The sequence below is a fragment of the Episyrphus balteatus genome, chromosome 1 (genome assembly GCF_945859705.1).
Source record: "Episyrphus balteatus chromosome 1, idEpiBalt1.1, whole genome shotgun sequence".
Lineage (NCBI taxonomy): Eukaryota > Metazoa > Arthropoda > Insecta > Diptera > Syrphidae > Episyrphus > Episyrphus balteatus.
In genome coordinates this window covers 110,549,218-110,571,754 of record NC_079134.1, presented here as the reverse complement: position 1 = coordinate 110,571,754, position 22,537 = coordinate 110,549,218, and the positions used below count along the sequence as shown (strand labels likewise).

The following is a 22,537-nucleotide window of genomic DNA, read 5'->3' as shown; positions in this document are numbered from 1 at the left end:
TCATAAAAAAAAAATTTCAATTTCCCCTCTAGGGAATCACCAAAAACTGCTAACTACCAAGTTTGAAGAAAATCACTTCACTCGTTTAGGCTGCAGCTCCAGATAGAGACAGACGGACAGACAGACAGACAGACAGAATTGCCGGACCCACTTTTTTGGCATTCTCCATCATCGTAATGTCATGTAAAATTGTTATCTCAAGTTCGATTTTTTTTACGAATCCTAAACTTGCCCTATAGTACCTATATCGCAAGTAAAAAGTCGGTAAAATAAATCACTTTTTATAAAACAATAATATATGGTACTTCTTCTAAGCCAAAAAGCAAAACACTTTCTGGATTAACTTTTTTTATATCTTTTTTTCAAAATTATGACCATATATAAAAAAAAAATTTGCAAAAAAAAGAAAAAAATGTGAAATTCAGTTCCTTTTTCGATAAAAAAATTAAAGGTATGATGTTTGACTAAATTTTTGTAATAATCCAGTAACTAGGCATCGTTATCTTTTAATTGAGCCATCGAAACCTAAAAAAATATTTAATGGAATATTTTTTACGAATTTTTAAATATATGTTACATGAGAGTAACGCTGGGTCCGAAAGGGTTAAATGCATATTGTATCATTTTTGATATAGTCGAGTAAAATCATTGAATAATTACAAATAGAAGTGGACACCCAGGGAAACTTCCGCTGTAAAATTGTCGGCGCTAGTATCGTGCGTTGAAATAAAAAAGCAAATCCAACAATCCAAAAGCAAATCCAGCAACCCAAAATCAAATCCTAAACCAATTATACATATAGATAAAAGTTTGCCTATTTCAAAAAGTGGAGATAGCCTAGAGGATAAGGTGAATGCATTGAATAATTACAAATAGAAGTGGACACCCAGGGAAACTTCCGCTGTAAAATTGTCGGCGCTAGTATCGTGCGTTGAAATAAAAAAGCAAATCCAACAATCCAAAAGCAAATCCAGCAACCCAAAATCAAATCCTTAACCAATTATACATATAGATAAAAGTTTACCTATTTCAAAAAGTGGAGATAGCCTAGAGGATAAGGTGAATGTCTGGTAAGTTTACCTGCCTAGGTTCGAATCTGACGGGAAATTGAGATTGTTTTTTTTTTTACATTACTAGAATAAAAATTAATTAAATTTGTCAAAAAAAAATCTCCGCATAAATAAAAAAAAAACAAATTTCAATTTTTACCGGTATTCGAACCTAGGCCAGTAGGAGTAAAAGGCATCGTCCTTGTTCTCTAGACTAATATGACTTTTCAATATACGAAAACTTATATCAATATAAGCTCTTTGAAATGTATACCTAATAATAATTATTAATTTTTTTATGAAGGTTTAAAAAAAAATTATTTGTTAAGACTCAACTCGAAAATACATGATAGTTAAGGCGCAAACATGTAGTTCATCTATCTTCCGGTACGTTGTGGTCGCATGAGTAATCTGCGGTGTCACTTCTATTTGTAATTATTCAATGGTAAAATTAAGCATAAAATTGGTAAAATCTCGGAATCCAGGGAAAGTCGATGAATCCGTAAAATTAGTATAGGGCTGCGTTATTAATAGGTCAAATAAGAAAGTTAAAAACAAAATTCACCACGCTCGATTACACAATTTTTAAGGACCGTTTACTGTCATTTCGTATGCAAGCGTTCAGTCGGAATTGCTTTCTCATTTTATATTTTGCTCAAACTTTGTAGGGATGTTCTCTATAACTGTAAAGAAGCAAATCCATGATGATTTAATTTGAAGTTGCGTGGTTTCCCCGCTACCCGCATTTGAACTTTTGCAAAACCTCATTTTCATGTTACTATAGTTTTAAGTCTGTTGAAGATATCGAGTCGATTTAAGATTTATTTTGTTGAAAAATATCTATATTTAATATTTAGTAAGTATAAGCCTCCTACATTATAATAGCCAAATTTCTAGAGCCAGTCAAAAACCATGAAAAATCAGCAAAATTACTAGTTTTTCAAAATTTGTTCTTAATTCAGGTATAATAAATATGTATTTTTGTTAATATTTATTCAAAAATTACTATTCTTAAGCTTTAAAATACCGTTTCAAACAAAAAGATATTATCTAAGATGAATCTGTAAAAGTAGTATAGGGCTGCGTTATTAATAGTTGACCTATAAGAAAGTTAAAAACAAAATTCACCGTGCTCGATTACACACAATTTTTAAGGACCGTTTACTGTCATTTCGTATGCAATCGTTCAATCGGAATTTTTTTTTTTTGTTATCCGTGGGTAGGTGTTGAAATCTTCAAAAGATTCTATGAGGATCGGAAAACGCGTGCTCATAGATATGTGGGACTCTTAACCACTAAAACCACCTCCTCCTCGCGATTGCAACTAACTTCAGATGGAACTTATCTAGCAATTTATCTTTCTCGAAGTTAAGTTACGTGTTGTAGGTAACTTTCCGATGAAAGTTCCTACTGATGATTTGTTTTAAATTAAATCATTTAAGTAATGGTTTAAATTTTGATATAAAAAAAAAATATTTTAAGGGGTTATATCTAGTTGTAAGTGCAAAAAAACCTTCTTTTTTGTGGATTTTTTGTGAAGAGGCATTTAATTATATAAATATAAAGAATACATATCCAATTTCATGTATTTTTTTTCTTTCGACTTTAGATTTTTATATGTTTTCACGGAACAACTTGAATGGTATATGATGGCAATTCTTCTTTATAAATATAAACAAATATTTCCCAAATTGTTTAAATTACTCTCAAATATGGCATGTTTACAAATACCCCACCATGTTTCTGTTTTTTTACAAATTCGGGGTAAATGTAAACGGTGTTTTAAAATTTAGAATTTACTCTTTATCATATGGATAACGACATGAAAAACGTTCAAGAAGATGTTTGACAAAAACTTTTTCAAATTCCAATAAAAGTTTTTGTTTTCTTCCTTTGATTCTTTATATAGGCGCCCAATATGCATCCTCAGCAGCTCTGAACGTCATATTTTTTTTTGTTTTTACGTCAAAGACCGATTTTGCAACACCATCCACTAAAAATAATGGTGTTGGCTACTTTAAAATGTGATTTCGCGGCACTTTAGCAATAGAAATTGACTAAAAATACGTTATTTTTATAAAAACCAATAATTTCAGCAAAAATATATGTTTATATTTACCCCCAGAATACGTTGTTTACATTTACCCATTATGAAAAATATTCTGGGGTGAATGTAAACACATCCAAATCGACATAAATGTCTTGTATTTTTAAATTTGTTTGTTTCACATAGAATCTACATCAAAATTAAAAACTAAAAAGTATTTGCAAATTATACTGACTTAATTGAATCTGCAAAAATATTTAATTTTTCTGGAAGACTAACGACTTGTTTTACACTTTAAAAAATTATCTTTCACGGAAAATACGCTCATCGAATGAATTCTCTCTTGACATCAATGAGTTTTACGTATAAGTTAAAAGATACATGCGTCCGCGATTTGTACTTATGTATGCGTCAAAGAGATTTAACTGAAGATTGTTATGAGACATGTTCTCATTTACCCCTGTTTACATTTACCCACACTGACCCTAAAAATAATTCGCTGTGGATTTAAAAAAATATTGGGTTCCGTTATTTTTGTAGTAGATCTTCTAGACGACCTCCAAAAAAAGGTGTCTAGCGGTGAGCATAGAGGCATAGAGGAAGGAATACCTAGAGAGCCGACTCGTACCCCCCTTGCCTAAAACACCTGCAAATTTAATTTCAGATAATTGGTATACATCTCTCTTATTTTTCTCTTGTTTTCCTATCTGTGAATACGTGTGAAAGCTATAATGTTCCTTTCACCAGTAGATGTCCTCACAAATTTTGAATTTAAACATGATTTTGGTTTGTACATGAACTTGAATAGCTCAAATAGCTCACTCCAGACACCCACCTTTCAATAAATATGTACAGAAATAAAAAAAAAAGGTTCGTGTTTTGAATTTATTATATTATTTTTTTATGAATTTATTTCCTACTGAGCACTTAAATTGTTTTTAATTGTTTTGAGCTCAACTCCACAGTTGAATGTGTTGGTGCCATTTAAAATGCACGGGAAAACTACCACATATAAGCACTGTGGAGTTTTTCCTCTCACTGCAGCTTGTAGGGTGGAAGAGAAAAACCAACCGAAGTCGCGTCTCTAGGTATTCCTTCCTCTATGCATAGAGGAAGGAATACCTAGAGAGCCGACTCGTACCCCCCTTGCCTAAAACACCCGCAAATTTAATTTCAGATAATTGGTATACATCTCTCTTATTTTTCTCTTGTTTTCCTATCTGTGAATACGTGTGAAAGCTATAATGTTCCTTTCACCAGTAGATGTCCTCACAAATTTTGAATTTAAACATGATTTTGGTTTGTACATGAACTTGAATAGCTCACTCCAGACACCCACCTTTCAATAAATATGTACAGAAATAAAAAAAAAAGGTTCGTGTTTTGAATTTATTATATTATTTTTTTATGAATTTATTCTCTACTGAGCACTTAAATTGTTTTTAATTGTTTTGACATTGTATATATATTTCTATAGTACTATCAATCCATGAAAATACTTTAGCGACATCTTTTGGTAGATCTGCCCTTCAATTTTCTGCATAAGGTTCAAACATAAAATAAACTAGCGATCCCAGCGGTGGCGACGCAAAACAGAAAATTCTACTTCATGAGAGTACTATAAGAATATATATACAATGGTTTTGAGCTCAACTCCACAGTTGAATGTGTTGGTGCCATTTAAAATTCACGGGAAAACTACCACATATAAGCACTGTGGAGTTTTTCCTCTCATTGCAGCTTGTAGGGTGGAAGAGAAAAACCAACCGAAGTCGCGTCTCTAGGTATTCCTTCCTCTATGGCGGTGAGCAAGATATCCATAGAGGAAGGAATACCTAGAGAGCCGACTCGTACCCCCCTTGCCTAAAACACCCGCAAATTTAATTTCAGATAATTGGTCTTCATTCCTCGTGCTCTCCTGAGGAAGTAGTGGTAGATCTTGTACAAAAAGGCTACCAAGCCCTTGATGCAGTCAATCTATTTAAGAATGAGACAATTAAAAACTCCTCTGGAGAATCGAAGACGAGTAAGAGGTTACTACCTTTATTCATGCTAACTTTTGACAGTAAACAAAGTGTCGAGGAGATTTATAAAGTAAGATCAATCTTGGGCATAGCTGTTAAAATTGAACCACTCCGAAAATCTAAAGTTGTTCCGCAGTGCAAACGTTGCCAAGCTTTTGGTCATACCCAGAAATACTGCAACCGCGAGTTTGCTTGTGTAAAGTGCGAAGGAAAACATGCAACTAAAAATTGTCCGATGAGCAAAGATCAGAAAGCAAAATGTGTGAACTGCCAGGGTAATCACCCGGCAAGCTATAGAGGCTGCCCAGTTGCCAAAAAATTCCAAGAGTTCAGAAGCAAAAATACATCTGCTAGAGACAAACCCAGAATCACAGTAAATACCGATTTAACTGCTGAAAACAATACTAAGAATGAACCGCCTAAAAAAGCTGTTCAAAGTAAAAGCGATGGAAATAAAGCCTATTCTCAGATTCTAAAAAATGTGCGGAAGAATGAAGAGACTTCCATAAAAGAAATGCTACACCTCATTCTTCAAAGAATTGATAAACAGGATTTGAATATCAAACAGTTAAGCGAAAAAGTCGCTCTTAAAAAACAATGATGGACAGAACACTTAAAATCGCTACATGGAATGCAAACGGTCTTTTACAACACTTATCCGAATTACAAATCTTTTTAGATCTAGAACATATAGATATTTGCTTGGTGTCCGAAACTCACTTCTCCAATGGGCAAAGTCTAGATAATGTAATAGAAAACTATTCATGTTACCACGCTCCACATCCAGCTGACAAGGCAAGAGGTGGATCGGCGATTCTTATAAAAGAAAGCTTAAAACATTATGAAGAAACCAAGCTTACTAATGAAAATATGCAAGTAACAACTATTAGTATCGGTATGAAAAAGAAAGAGTTTAAGATAGCAGCTATATACTGCCCACCAAGGCGCTCCCCGACAGAAGATGACTATACAGATCTATTAAATCTTCTTGGGCATAACTTTCTTGTTGGTGGAGACTTCAATGCGAAACACACTCATTGGGGTTCAAGACTTATATCAACAAAAGGCAAAAGACTTTTCCAAGCAGGCCGTAAATACAATTGCGAATTCTATTCCTCCAGGTCGCCTACTTACTGGCCTTCCGATACTAACAAAATACCAGACCTTATTGACTTTTTTGTAGCTAAAGGAATCAAACGAAATCACATTAGTGTCGAAGGTAATTATGACTTGTCATCAGATCATACTCCAGTGATTCTAACACTAAGTGAATCGGAAGTAATAGAAAAAAGTAATCCAAAGCTTGTAAATAAGAAAACAAACTGGAGTGATTTTAGAGAAAGGCTTTTAAGTTTTATAAATTTAAGATCTCCCATGGATACAATCGAGCAAATTGACCATGAAGTGGAACAATTTATTGCTGATGTGCAACAGGCCGCTGAAGAAAGTACTCCAACATTTTCTAATAGAAGACAAAATGAAATAAAATATCCTTTAGAGATAAGAGAGTTGATAATAGAGAAAAGAAGAGCTCGAAGAAAATGGCAAAATACTAGATTTCCAGATGATAAAACAACGTTTAACCGTATAAGCAACAATCTTAAAAAACAAATTTATAAATTCAAAAACGATTCACTCAGTACATTCCTAAAGAATTTAACGACTGATGCTTCAACCGATTTTTCGCTATGGAAAGCAGCCAAGCGCCTGAAAAGACCGCAGTTACTAAACTCTCCCTTGAAATCTCAAGATGGGAAATGGATCTTTAACCCAAAAGAAAAAGCTAACCTTTTCGCGGAGCATCTTGCGAATGTTTTTAAGCCATACCCAGCAAACGCGGCTGAAAATAGCTTACAGCTTGTTGATAAGATAGATGAAAGTGAAATACCAATTGTAAGATTAAAAGAAGTAAAAAGTATGTGTTTACATCAACTATCAAATAAAAAATCACCAGGTTACGATCTTATTACTGCTCAGGTTATGAAAGAAATGCCATTGAAAGCCTTCATAAAACTCCAATATATAATAAATGCATGCCTTAAGAAACGGTATGTCCCACACCATTGGAAAATTGCTGAAGTTATTGTCATACCCAAGCAAGGTAAGCCACCTACAGAAGTGACGTCTTACAGACCAATATCGCTTATACCAATTATGGCAAAAGTTTTTGAAAAACTGCTTCTGAAGAGACTTAGCAAAATTATAGAAGAAAGAAGGTTAATCCCAAATCATCAGTTTGGCTTTAGAAATAAACATTCCACGATAGACCAAGTTCATAGAATAACGGATGTAATAGAAAAAGCATTAGAAGAAAAACAAGTCTGTTCAGCTATTTTCTTAGATGTTGCTCAAGCCTTTGACAAGGTTTGGCATGAGGGACTTGAGTACAAACTGCAAAGGGATCTTCCCAGACAGTACTATGAAATATTAAAATCGTACATCTCAGACCGATTGTTTAGAGTAAGGTACGATCAAGAATATTCGGAATTGAAGAAAATAGAAGCCGGTGTACCACAAGGAAGTGTCCTAGGTCCTACCCTGTATTTACTATACACAAGGGATATCCCAGTTGGGAATCACACCATAATGGCTACTTTTGCAGATGATACCGCAATTTTGGTACCCGACAAATGTGTCTCTAGGGGAGCAGTAAAGCTGCAATATGCCGTCGACACAGTCAGAGATTGGACCGAAAAATGGCGTATCAAGCTCAATGAAACAAAATCTTCACATATAAACTTTACAAATAAAAAGATAAACAATATTCCAATATTCATTAATAATCAAGCTGTACCTTACGCCAATACGGCCAAATACCTTGGAATGACTTTGGATGCAAAGCTAAAGTGGAAAGAGCACATCAAAAAGAAAAGAGAAGAACTAAACTTGAAATATAGAAAAATGTACTGGTTACTTGGTAACAACTCTGATTTATCAACCCAAAACAAAATAATGCTGTATAATCAAGTACTAAAGCCTGTTTGGACCTATGGTATCCAATTATGGGGCTGTACAAAGAAAACAAATATCGAAATCATCCAAAAATTCCAAAACAAAGTCCTTCGTGGAATAGTTAATGCACCTTGGTACATAAGAAATAGCGATCTACATCGTGACTTACAAATAGAAACGGTTACAGAAGTTGTTAAAAAATAAGCTGTATCGCATAATCAGAGACTGCAAAGTCATACCAATTCTGAAATGGTGTCCGTCTTGAATACAAGAAACCATGTTCGAAGATTAAGAAGAACCAAGCCTCATGAGCTTATGGTCTAAAAAGACATGGGAAAGTATTAAAAGTTTAAACTTCCCCCAAAGTGATTTTACAAAGTTAAGAAAGAAAAATCTGATGTCGATCTCTCAAGATTGGTCCTGATAAAGAGGTGGTTTTAGTGGTTAAGAGTCCCACACTACTTGGTGTCGAATACTGCCAAGTGTCTTTTGAAGATTTCCTCCCGTCAAAAAAAAAAAAAAAAAAAAAAAAAGATAATTGGTATACATCTCTCTTATTTTTCTCTTGTTTTCCTATCTGTGAATACGTGTGAAAGCTATAATGTTCCTTTCACCAGTAGATGTCCTCACAAATTTTGAATTTAAACATGATTTTGGTTTGTACATGAACTTGAATGCATTGTATATATATTTCTATAGTACTATCAATCCATGAAAATACTTTAGCGACATCTTTTGGTAGATCTGCCCTTTAATTTTCTGCATAAGGTTCAAACATAAAATAAACTAGCGATCCCAGCGGTGGCGACGCAAAACAGAAAATTCTACTTCATGAGAGTACCATTGTATATATATTCTTATAGTACTCTCATGAAGTAGAATTTTCTGTTTTGCGTCGCCACCGCTGAAATCGCTAGTTTATTTTATGTTTGAACCTTATGCAGAAAATTAAAGGGCAGATCTACCAAAAGATGTCGCTAAAGTATTTTCATGGATTGATAGTACTATAGAAATATATATACAATGAGAGTACTATAAGAATATATATACAATGTTGAATAGCTCAAATAGCTCACTCCAGACACCCACCTTTCAATAAATATGTACAGAAATAAAAAAAAAAGGTTCGTGTTTTGAATTTATTATATTATTTTTTTATGAATTTATTTCCTACTGAGCACTTAAATTGTTTTTAATTGTTTTGAGCTCAACTCCACAGTTGAATGTGTTGGTGCCATTTAAAATGCACGGGAAAACTACCACATATAACTATATAAGCACTGTGGAGTTTTTCCTCTCATTGCAGCTTGTAGGGTGGAAGAGAAAAACCAACCGAAGTCGCGTCTCTAGGTATTCCTTCCTCTATGAAGATATCTCTGATCCAAGTCACTTAAAATTAAAAAACCAAAAGATTCGTTTTCAGGATAGATGAATGCAGGTCATAGAGGAAGGAATACCTAGAGACGCGACTTCGGTTGGTTTTTCTCTTCCACCCTACAACCTGCAATGAGAGGAAAAACTCCACAGTGCTTATATGTGGTAGTTTTCCCGTACATTTTAAATGGCACCAACACATTCAACTGTGGAGTTGAGCTCAAAACAATTAAAAACAATTTAAGTGCTCAGTAGGAAATAAATTCATAAAAAAATAATATAACAAATTCAAAACACGAACCTTTTTTTTTTATTTCTGTACATATTTATTGAAAGGTGGGTGTCTGGAGTGAGCTATTTGAGCTATTCAAGTTCATGTACAAACCAAAATCATGTTTAAATTCAAAATTTGTGAGGACATCTACTGGTGAAAGGAAGGTATTAAACGAATTGTACTTTTCACACGTATTCACAGATAGGAAAACAAGAGAAAAATAAGAGAGATTATCTGAAATTAAATTTGCGGGTGTTTTAGGTATGGGGGGTACGAGTCGGCTCTCTAGGTATTCCTTCCTCTATGATGCAGGTAATGAACGAAGGAATAGTCAAAATTTTGATTTTTGACAAAATGGCGGCTTTCCAAAAAAAAAGTCGTTGTTTTTCACGAAAATTTACACTTTAAAGTGGCTTAAAAAATCGAATTACTGCCAAAAACCTTTTTCCTTCTTTCATTACCTGACAAAAGTATCTAAGAAAATTCTGTAAAAATTTCAAGCCGATTACTCCAGCCGTTTCTGAGAAATTTTGCTCACCGCCAGACACCTTTTTTTTGGAGGTCGTCTAGAAGATCCACTACAAAAATAACGGAACCCAATATTTTTTTAAATACACAGCGAATTCTTTTAATACATTAAATTTGCTATATTGATATGTTTTCTTTATGTTTATATAATTAAATGCCTCTTCACAATAAATCCACAAAAAAAAGAAGTTTTTTTTGCAATTACAACTAGATATAACCCCTTAAAGGAAGTTAAACAAATAAAATCTCTAAAACATTTAAATTTATATTAATCAATGCCGATATTTTGAAATAAAGGAATTAAATTGAAAAATTTCACTAAACCCAATCGGAAGGTTTAGTCCTTCGCAAACGTCGCACTAAGTTTGTCTCGTCGAGAATTTCTAGTATTGTTCTATTAGTATGTTCGTTTTCGATGTTTTTGGGCAAACGTTTTTATTTCTTCGCGAACCGTGGGGATTCCAAGATCCTTGTGAAGATCTTCGTTTCTTATATACCACGGGGCATTTACAAATGAACTTAATAATTTATTTTCAAAGGTTTGTAATCTATTTAAATTTGTATCGCGGGTACAACCCCAGAGTTGCATCGGAATTGCTGTCTCATTTCAGATTTTGCTCAAACTTTGTAGGGATGTTCTCTATAACTGTTAGGAAGCAAATCCATGAGATTTAATTTGAAGTTGCGTGGTTTCCCCGCTACCCGCATTTGAGCTTTTGCAAAACCTCATTTTCATGTTACTATAGTTTTGCGTCTATTGAAGATAAAATCTTTTTGTTTGGTAATTGTTTTTGGTAATTGTTGTAATCGAGAGCGGTAACTTTCTTATTTGACCTTTCAAAAATGCAGCCCTATACTAGTTTTACAGATTCATCGACTTTCCTTGGATTCCGAGGTATAAATCTAATTTGACTCCACTAATACGCACATAATTTTATGTAATTTAAAACAAAATTGATTAAGGGCCGAGTGAAAAAATGGCCCTAAATATAGCATTGTTGGGTGAATGAATTAATTGTTTGGGATATATATTGTTAATAAAACACATTTATTAATTTTTTTTCAAATATTTTATTAATTTTTAAGAATATTTAAAACTTAACCGATTTTTTGTCTAAGACCGCTATGATTTTGGGAACCACACTTTTTTTGTAAATTAGAAAAATCCTTTTTTAAGTCGTAATTTTGTAATTAAAAAGTATGAAAAAGCTATTAAATATGGAAACAAAAAATGTTAAATATTAAAATGCAAGAGAATTATTGAAGGACACAAAAAGGGCAAACAAGTGCTTATTTTCTTATTTTTATGAGAAATTTTGCGAAAAAATTTTATTTTTATATTTTATCCGTGTTATTGGGGTCATGTTTTATTATTTGAGTAGCTTTTTTTCAAAATTGGATAATTCATGCATTTAAGGGTTAATTCATATTGGCCGGTGTGATAGTATTTTCTATTACAAATACAGTGAAACACTAACTTCAGAATATAAAATTTGTTCGTTTCGCCTTCCGAATTGGTTAGTTCTGAACAGTTCTAGGAATTACCACACGAAAACGCTTTAAGTGATTTAAATTTAACTGTTCAAGTAGATATACTCAAAGAAAATTTTGTATTTTCCTGAAAAAATTGATGACTGAAAAGGTCGCAAAAATTCTTGTATCGTATACAATATTTATGCTCATGCGATGTACAGTAGTATCCTTGTAACCTAGTGCCGGGAGGAAATGATCACCACAATTTTTATCTTGTGCGTTTTTGGAAAAATGGGGATCAGCTTAGTGAAAAATGCTGCTACACAAATATCCATGATGGCGATATCACCTGCTGACATAACCTTTTTCATTGATAGCCAAGCGGCAATAAAAGCGATTTCTGCCACCTTAATCAAGTCAAAGCTTGTTTCTTGCTGTCGCGAAGAGCTTAGGGTTTTTGGTATGCAGCATAATGTAAGACTCTGCTGGGGTCCCGGCCACAGTGATGTGTTCGGCTACGAAAAAGTGGACGAGCTTGCAAGGGAAGGCTCAGTACTTGATCCTTCTCTCATAGTGCCTGGCTGCAAGTGTGATTTTTCAATCGTCTAAGCAGTGAGTTTGTAGGCAAGAGGGATGAAGAGTGAAGGGGGAAGATGCTCACGAAGGGAACTGAATTTTCTGAGGGCAGTACAGTTCCATTGCTAAATTTTTCCTCTTTTTGACATTTGTTCCTAGAAAATGTAAAAGTGGAACGTGATTGGGCACAACAGTGTGTAGCCACCGCATGTGATTTTTCAATCGATTGAAAAATCACTGTGTAGCCAGGCACATAGACCATAACATCAGAACCGAACAATGTGAAATGAAACGAAATATCGTCAAACATATTTTTCAAAAAACCAATGAAAGATGGAACCTCCTAGTTACCTGCGGTCACACCAGGAAACTTTGGCCGAACTACGACGAGAAAAAATCAAATAAGATCTTACTACTCAGTAAACCTTCCTTAAGATCCCTTATAGGTGTCTTAACGGGACATAACCTACCGGGCTACCATAAAAAGAAAATAGGGCTTAGCACAGATGATCTATGTAGAGGCTGCGGCAATGAGGACGAACAGGAAGACACTACTCACTTCCTCTGTCACTGTCCAGCACTCTGCCGCACTAGAAAAACATTTTTAGGGAACTACTTCTTTAATGAATTAGAAGAACTATCAGAACTGTCAGGCAACAGCCTACTGAACTTTGTCAAGTCTACCAAATGGCTCGACAAACCATAGGATTCATAGGATTACACTTCTTTAATGAGGTTATAAATACTTCAGGGTATCACAAGGGATCTACATTGATCTAAGTGTGACGGTAACAACATCAACTGTCAGCCCATTTAACCTAACCTAACTAGGTCGATACAAGGTTCCCAATTTTCAGGGGTGGGGTGAGCGTTTTCATAATCCGTGCCGAACGAAGAAATTGAAGGCTGGGGAAAAGCCAGTCCATCATAGTTTTTGCCTTACGCCGGTAATCGGCTGTGCCGGAGTTGACATTTCCTTTCCGACCTACTCGTGGGACCTTAATTTTTTTATATGAATTTAAATGGACAGAAAAGACAAGACAGACGCTACTACATCCGATATGGAGGATGAACTTTTGGCCTCGAGCCAAGAGACCGTCATCGGTTATAGGCCAGTCATTATATACATTTGGAAATGCAAAATGACCGAGAAAGCTAAATTTTGGATATGTTGTAGAGGATGCTTAAAACAGCTTAGCTTGAAGTTTTCGACCAAGATTTCCTATGAGCTTTTTCCGCCATTTTGAAAAAAAGGATAAAATTGGTTTTTTGACAATAACTCGGCTATCTGACGAGATGCGAAAGTTTTACAAGAAGCTTTCTTGTAGCTTTTAACGAGTTCTACAATTCATGCATACACATTTTTTGTGTATCATGAACCGTTTTCGAGATATCGATTAAAAAAGTCAAAAATTTAGGACATGCCATTTGTTTTTTGACAAAATCTATTTTTGGGTGATGAATATCGAAAAAATTATTGAAATAAAATTTGTAGACCACATTTAGACCTACAATGTCGTATTTTTATATTTTTTTTTTGACAAAAATTACGACTTCCAGCCGGCCGCAAAGTCGTTTAGGCCGCGCCCACCGCCAAGCAAGCCGTCCGTTCGGTTGTAAAAAAACAATTGTTAGGGCGTAGGCGTACCTTTTTTTGGACTTTTTTTTTCCTTTTTATGTTTTGTTTTTTTTTTTAATAAAAAGAGTTTTCTTTACTTTATTTTACTTTATTTTGATATAATTTTACGTAGACTATTAATAGTTATAAGTTTTTCTTTAGTTTTAATTTTCCTTTTTTTTTGTTGAAGTTTGTAGGTACTAGGGATGCAAACGATACATCGATGTTTTCAAAACATCGATGTTTTTGTTAAAAACATCGATGTTTACATCGATGTTTCTTAAGCCGATACATCGCCGATACATCGACGTTAAATCTGCAAAACATCGACATCGTTCATTTTGTTACTCGTTTTTCTTTTTTTGCATAATAACAGAACTTGAACTCTCAAACTCAATCTTTTTTGTCTAGTGTTCAAAGCTTCAAAGTTTTTTTTTAATGTTTTCATTCAAAAGACTGTTTCTGTGTGTTCAGAAATCAGAACGCGACCATCAGAGGCGTACGTTGAGTTGCCGGGGCTCTGGGACAATATTAATTTTAAGGGGCCATTTCGACATTTTTTTAAAAAGGATATGTATAGGTATACGCCTTTCTCTTTTTTTGGGGGCTCCAGAAGTATTATTTTTTGGTCGCTTAGATTATTTTAGTAGCATTTTTTGAGGTCCCTGAGGTAATATTTTTTCTACTTTATTTATAATAACAGTTTCCTTCTCTGCATTGTCTCCAGTCAGGGCCCTAGCGTCAGTTGGGGCCTCGGGGCACCACCCCGCTTTGCCCAATGGTGTGTACGCCTATGGCGACCATTATTGACATGCTTGTGAGTTACGCTCAGAGCTCTGAACGTTAAAAAAATTGATTCCATTTGATTAGAATTGATGGTATTTATATATAAATAAAATCGAATGTTTCATTTTGTTGATAAATTTGTCTGTTTTGTGGTACCTAAAAATTGAATTCAACTTAGGTTTTTGGGTTTTAAACAGATAAGACATAAATATTTTGTTCTTTAGATACAGTAGAACGTATTTATGTCCAACAAAAATACATCGGGAAAACATCGATGTATCGAAGATAGAACCGATGTTTTTTTAACATCGATGTTGTAAATAAAACATCGATGTATTCAAACATCGATGTTTTTTTTAACGATGTTGCATCCCTAGTAGGTACTACTTCGCAAGTTATGTCTTGTGTGGTGTGGTAGTGGCTGGTTGACGTTGAAAAATGGAATGAGAGAATGACAACTTTGAATTGAATGGATGCGAGAATGAATGTGATTGAATGGGTTTTTTATTGTTGAAGGTTGGCTGCAATGTCAATTTTTAATTCGGACCGGGAGGAAACGAAACGTGGGCGTGTTCGAGAATAGGGAGAATTTGCGTTCCGCAATTTTCCGTAAAACGGAGTACGCAATTCTCCCTAAAAACGGAGTACGTTTTTCACGTAGTCGTTTGTTTCCCCCCGGTAGAACGTTCTGAATTGAACATTACCGCCCGCCTTGCAACCTTGCAACTATAAAATCAGCTAAAACAAACCACCAACACACCAGAACAAATGATGAAGAGTTAAATTATTTACTTTTATGACTTAATTCAATTTTAATAAAGAAATTAGTAAATTTAGAATGATACAAGAATTTTAATTTGCAAAATTAAAAGTACGAGATACAAATTTTATCCCTATGCTTTAAATTTCGGCATACAATAACTAAAATTTATAATAAATGTATATATAGATGCGAAAATTCGAGCTCCTTACGATACCTTCCCTATATAAATTCATATATTTTTGTTTTTTTTTTTTTTTTTTTTTTTTTTTTACGAATGGTAAGCAATTTTCCTTTATCTCTTTTACGAATTTGTTTTCATTATACTCAAATTCATCTATATTTAAGAAAAAATCGTTTTTCACTTTACTTTTGAGGTAGAAGGATGCAAATTTTGGCAATCGAGCGCGTGATTATTCCCTTTTCGGTTCGAATTTCCGCGACGCGAATTTTGTTATCATGTCCGGCGTGCACGTTGATGACTCTCCCAAGGCGCCACTGGTTTGGGGGCAAATTTTCATTTCGTATAGTGACGAGATCGTCAATTTGAACCTTTCTTTCGGGATACTTCCATTTATACCGTTTATGGAGTTCCTTTAAATATTCCTCTTTCCAACGAGCGCTTAGTTGATGATGAAGAATTTGCAACTTTCTCCACCGATTTATAATACTTAACGATTGATCTGAATATGACGGTTCGGGCAAACCATTTAACACTCCTCCAGTGAGGAAATGACCAGGGGTCAGTGGGACGATATCTGACACATCTTCAGACATCGGTGACAAGGGTCGCGAGTTCAAAGTGCATTCAATTCGGGTAAGCAAGGTAGTAAATTCTTCGAATGTGAATTTTTCATTACCTGCTACCTTCCTGAAATGCCCTTTGAAACTCTTGACCCCCGCTTCCCACAATCCACCCATGTGGGGTGACCCTGGAGGGATAAAATTCCATTTTAATTTGTGAGCAACTGCACTAGGGCAATGTAAAAGTGATTTGTGGAAATCAGATAAAAGAACTTTGGATGCACCCACGAAATTCGTGCCGTGATCTAAGAACATTTGTTCTGGAGTTCCCCGTCGAGAAATGAAACGAGTAAATTACGCAAGAAATGCTTGTGTTGTTAACTCACTGACAAGTTCCAAGTGTATGACACGCGTTGCAAAACATACAAAGATACAAACGTACCCTTTGTCTAAACGACATTTTCGACCATAATACGTCTTAATGAGAAACGGACCCGCAAAATCCACTCCAGTATTCGTAAAAGGGCGACCTAAAACCGTTCTTTCTTTAGGTAATGCACCCATCAATTGGGTTTGAACATGTTTTTTGTACCGAGTACAAACTGTACACTTTATAATACACTTTTTTACCAGATTTTTAACCTGTGGAATCCAATATTCCGATCTTATCATGCGCATCATGATTTGAATTTCACCATGTAGTGAAAGCTCGTGAATGTATTGTATATAAAGTTGAACAAAAAGACATTTTACGGGAAGAAGTATGGGGAATTTTTCGTTATACGATATAGTTGACAAAGCTAATCTCCCATTCGCACGCATGACGCCCTTGTCATCAATAAAGGGATTGAACTTTCCTAACCAACTTTTCGACTCTAAATGTTTTCCCTGTATTAAATCACCATATTCTTTTTTGAAATATTTTTGTTGTGTAAATACAATTAACGTTTGTTTGGCTAAATTAAATTCTTCATATGAAAGTTCCGGAGAAGAATATTTTGTACTTCCATGCCTTTTAAAAGAGTGATGGAACCGCTCCATGTAAGCAAATACGCACACAGCCTTAGGCCAGTTCGAAAATTTAGCTAAATCTTCCTCGAAGTCCTGTACGACCTGTTGTTTAAACGACTTTACCTTTTTCACTTCTAGATTTGACTCATCAACTGGTTCAAGCTTGGTTTGTGGCCACATTGATTGAGGTTTCAATAACCAGTGGGGACCATTCCACCACAAAGAGCTTTCTCTTAAATCCACAGGGGATACTCCTCTCGTGGCTAGATCAGCTGGGTTTTCACCCGAAACTACATGCGACCAATCCGTCACCGCCGTATTTTTCAAAATTTCTGCTGTTCGGTTTGCCACAAACGTTTGCCATGAACATGGTTGTTTTTGAAGCCAGGTTAAGACTATAGTGGAATCCGTCCACAAATTAACTAATGAAACATTTTGAATTTGAAGAGCTGTTGACAATAAACTGATCATTTTAGATAGAAGAACTGCCCCTTGCAACTCTAGCCTTGGTAACGAGATAGTATTTACTGGCGCAACCTTTGATTTCGCCCACAAGAGATGGGAGGTAATTTTATCTTGTTGTTGCACTCGTAAGTAAATACATGCCGCATAAGCTTTTTCGGACGCGTCACAGAATCCGTGAATCTGTGAAACAGCGTGCGGAGTGTATTCCACCCATCGTGGTATACTTACATTTGCAACCTCGGGCAAACTTGCCACAAATACTTTCCAACTCTGTTCGGTGGTGGGAAGAAGACAACTATCCCATTCAGTTTTATCCTTCCAAATTTGTTGCATCAGTATTTTTGCTGTGATCACAATAGGGGCCAACCACCCTATAGGATCATACAATTTTGCAATGACGGATAGAACTGAGCGTTTTGAGAAAGAGTTAGATTGTGGTATTGATTGTACCGAGAAAGAAAATGTATCTAAAGTAGCTTTCCATTTTATGCCAAGCATTTTTACAGAACTTTTATCATCAATAGTTAGGAAATCTTCGTTAAGAAGTGAACCTTTAGGCAGAGGACTCAGTAACTCCTTCGCGTTCGATGTCCACTTTCTTAAATTGAAACCGGCAGACTTTAATACCTCAATTAATTCGAATTGAGCTTCTACCGCAGTGGAAATGTCATGAGCCCCTGAAAGAACGTCATCTACAAACAACTCGTTTAACAGAATTTTTGATGCTAGAGGATGAGACCGATTTACTTCCTTAGCCAACTGATGCAAAGAACGAATTGCTAAATATGGGGAGCAGGAAACACCAAATGTTAGTGTTAACATTTCAAAAACGCTTAGATCATCTTTCGGGTTCTGACGAAACAAAATTTTTTGAAAAGGCGTTTGATCGGGATATATTTTTATCTGTCGATACATTTTTTCGACATCACTGTTGAACACGTACTTATAAAGCCGCCAATTTAACATCAAGAGTGTTATATCCGTTTGAAGTGCCGGGCCTGGATACAACAAATCGTTTAAACTCTTCCCGTTTGAAGAGGAACATGATGCGTTGAAAACAACGCGAACTTTTGTTGTTAGGCTTTCCGGTTTAATCACTGCATGACGTGGCATAACATATGATGTGCCGTTTTCGCAAACCTTATCCGCGGAATCACTTGGTTTCATATGCCCTAAATCAATATATTCCGACAGCACCGAATCGTACTCATTTTTTAGTATGGGACTATATAAAAGACGCTTTTCATTTCGTAGAAATTGACGTTTTGCAATTTCATACGAATTTCCTAACCCGGGACTTTGAAAGGAATCGTCTTTAAAGGGTAGCCTTACAACAAACCGACCCGTTTTATCTCGGTACGTTGTTTTTTCGAAAAGATTTTCGCAGAATTGTTCTGCGGCCGTTAAAAATAAGATTTGTGGAAGCTCCTCAAGTTTCCAAAATCTTTGGATTTCTTCATCCACCGTTACCTCATTAAAAAAAGACAGCGATCGAGTATATTCGATATTATTTTGAGAAATGGGAGGTTCCAAAGGACCCAGCAATACCCATCCGAAAACTGTGTTCTGAGCCATAATTCTTTGAAAAACATTAAATTTTAATCCATCGCGAATAATAAGTGGGTATAAATCTGCACCGATCAGTAAATCAATCATTCCACTTTGATTGAAACAAGGGTCCGCTAAGGGAAAGTCAAACAAATTTTGAGTATTTCCAATATCAATGGATATGGAAGGCAAACTGTCCGAAACCGTTTTAAGGACAAGTGCCCGAGCGGAAAGTGAAAATTGTTTATCGAATTTCGATCTGAGAGTGAATGAGCACATTTTGTTTGAAGTTGCCGTTACCGAGGAATTAACGCCTGCAACCGTTGCCATAACCGATTGAACAGGCAATTTTAACTTTCTTTGAACTTCTTCGGAAATAAATGAGATTTCCGAACCCGGATCAATAAGCGCCCTCCACTCAAAATCAGTGTGATGGTGATGAATCCGAATCATCGCAGTAGCTAAAAGAGTTGTGCGTTTAGTTTTGGCAAAAAATGCGTTTGCCGAAACATTGGGGCTTTCTTCCGTATTTGAAAGCTTGAAATTTGAACTGTCCCTTGGTACAGTATGTTGTTGGGCATTTTGACTTGCAAGTGAAGTTGAATGAGTGGACTGTATTTGTGGAGTAAAGCTCCCCGAAGGAGATTTGTCAAAATGTAGCAATGAGTGATGTTTTCCCTTACAGTGAAAACATGTACTTTCACTCTGGCAGGCAGTTACCAAGTGACTGAATGCTAGACAATTATAGCAATACTTTAATTTTCGAATAGTGTTTCTCCTTTGAGAAACGCTCATTTTCAAAAAATCTGGGCATACACGAAGTGCATGAGTCCCCTTACAAACTTTACATTGCGAACTAACTTGTGCGTGATGTGTTCGAACGCGTGGAAATGAACTTGAAGATTGCTGTTTCGAACCCGAATTTTTCAAAACTTTATTTTCTTTTGTCATGTCTGAAACGTTATCTAGGACCCGGTACCTATTTGTGATAAAAATGTTCATTTTTTCCCATGATTGAATTTCCTTTGGATTCGCAAGTGATTCTTCCCAAAGGGATAAAGTCTGTGGTGGGAGACGAGACGCACAAACGTATGTAACTAACGCATCCCACTTTTTCACCTCAATACCATACGACTCTAAAGCTATAATAGCTTCATTAATATTGCTCTGCAATTCCTTTAATGCATCTGCCGATTCAACCGTTATGCGCACCTGACCAAGCAAAATACTTAGATGATTATTCACTAAAACCCTTTTATTTTCGTAGTGTTCTTTGAGAGCTGCCCAAGCAGCCTCGAAATTATCATCTGTTATCTCAAATTTAGAGACTATGCTTAAGGCATGATCTTTAGTCCGAGCACGCAAGTGAAAAAGTTTTTGAACGGGACTTAACCTAGCGTGTCGAATGTAAAGTGCCGTAAACATGTCTCTAAATGCTGGCCATTTGAGAAAATTGCCACTAAATATTTCCGTTTCACACGGCGGAAGATGCATATGATGCTTTAATTCGACATTATCACTCTTTTCGTTATTCGATTTTAAACTAACCTCTTGGGGCCGCGTCGCCTCCAAAATATCACTGAGAAATTCAATATATGTGTCCGAAGAGTTTCTATATTTTGCCTTAACCTCAGGGAGTGACGCAATGAGAACGTCATCATCGGCCACCGCACTTATATATTCACTGTATGCTTTCTTAACATCAAGCCAAAGTGCTTGAAGTTCAACCCGATAAGCTTCAAAAGCCGATTTTTTTAACTCTCTAGCAGATTTTCCTTTAAATGACGCATGTAAATCAACGAGCTCATCGCATGCCAAAATTAAAGCCTACAAACTCATTTCAAATGAAAAAGCAAAAACCGCGTGATAATCTGCTCAACAAAGCAAACTGCTTACCACCCAATCGTATCAATTTTACCGCTTCTTACTGTATTTAAAACGTACCAATTTTTACCGTTTGTAAATACCCCACCCAATATATATATGTATATAACGTACCAATTTTTACCGTTAATATACATACATATATCCCTTTTACCGTATTAATAAGCACTGAATTTTCGAACAAAATACTTTCAATGAAATTTATTTTATAATATAAAAAATCTCAAGCATATGGTAAAATATTGTAAATGTACCTGTACAAACTCAAATGTATGATGGCTGCAACTGATGACGTATATATGGTGACTCCGATGGTAATTCTGATGACTTTGATGAATACTTTGATGACGATTTTGATGAGGACTCTGATGATGACGAAGAAGCTGATGACGACGAAGATGATGATGATGATGACGCAGAATCTGAGGCAGGACGTGAAGAGGTGACGAAGAATGGCAATAGCAAGTCAATTTGATGAGACTCGCTCAAAAAGCGCACTCTTGGCTAGTGCACACTGCAATTGTGAAGAGTCGCCGTGTACATGCACTGCTGATCGTGTTCATTGGATGCGAAAATGCTGCATTCAATGAAGAAAGCACCTCACATGCAATCTGGCCAATTGATGGCCACAATTCGAAATATTTGATTCGAAATAATTCGATGGCGAAAAAGTGTAAACCACACACCACGTTTACTTGACCAATATAGCGCTTCGGTAATTTTTCGTGCTTCACACACGAGGTTCGAATTCCAATATGGCGCTCCGGTCGAATGGACCAAATGTTGGGGTGGAGGCGTACCTGTTTTTTTTTCTTTTTCCTTTTTTTTTCGAAGGACCAAATGTTGGGGTGGAGGCGTACCTGTGTTTTTTTTCTTTTTCCTTTTTTTTTTGTTTTAAATAAAAAGAATTTTCCTTTTCCTTGTTTGGTTTATTTCATTTATTTCCTTGGTTTTCTTTATTTTAAGTTCAAAAATTATAATTTGATTTCTATTCGTAGTTTAAGTTTTTTTTTCTTTAATTTAATTAGCTTTAAGAGGTAGGTACTACTTCGTTTTCGTTTTGTGTGGTGTGGTGATGGCTGGTTGACGTTGAATCTGAGGCAGGACGATGAAGAAGAGGCTGATTGAATGGCAATCGCGAGTCAATTTGAGGTGAGACTCGCCCAAAAATGTGCACTCTTGGCTAGTGCACACTGCAATTGTGAAGAGTCGCCGTGTACATGCACGATCGAATTAATGGCCACAATTCGATGTGATTTATTCACAATAATTCGACGGCAAAGTGTAAACCCAAAACCAGGATAATTTTGACCAATATGGCGCTATCCGGTCAATTCTTTGGGTTTGAAGTGTCGAGCACCACACAATAGGTTCGCCTTTAAATATGGCGATCCGGCTCGAAGGACCAAATGTTAGGGCGTAGG

General features: G+C 35.6%; 1 protein-coding gene across 1 annotated transcript; it reads right to left on the bottom strand.

Annotated features, from left to right (window-relative positions):
- Nucleotides 1-15,832: 15,832 nt before the first annotated feature.
- LOC129906601 (uncharacterized) lies at nucleotides 15,833-21,917 on the bottom strand. The gene is made up of 2 exons (XM_055982412.1): nucleotides 21,809-21,917; nucleotides 15,833-21,724 (listed from the first exon to the last, which is right to left on the bottom strand). Exon 2 carries the CDS (start codon nucleotides 20,721-20,723, stop codon nucleotides 16,560-16,562), a length of 4,164 nt encoding a protein of 1,387 aa, XP_055838387.1. The 5' UTR covers nucleotides 20,724-21,724; nucleotides 21,809-21,917; the 3' UTR covers nucleotides 15,833-16,559.
- Between the last annotated feature and the right edge of the window lie 620 nt (nucleotides 21,918-22,537).

Excerpts from the sequence above, each read along its gene's own strand:
- LOC129906601 (XM_055982412.1), bottom strand. The coding sequence starts at position 20,723 with ATGCATCTTCCGCCGTGTGAAACGGAAATATTTAGTGGCAATTTTCTC.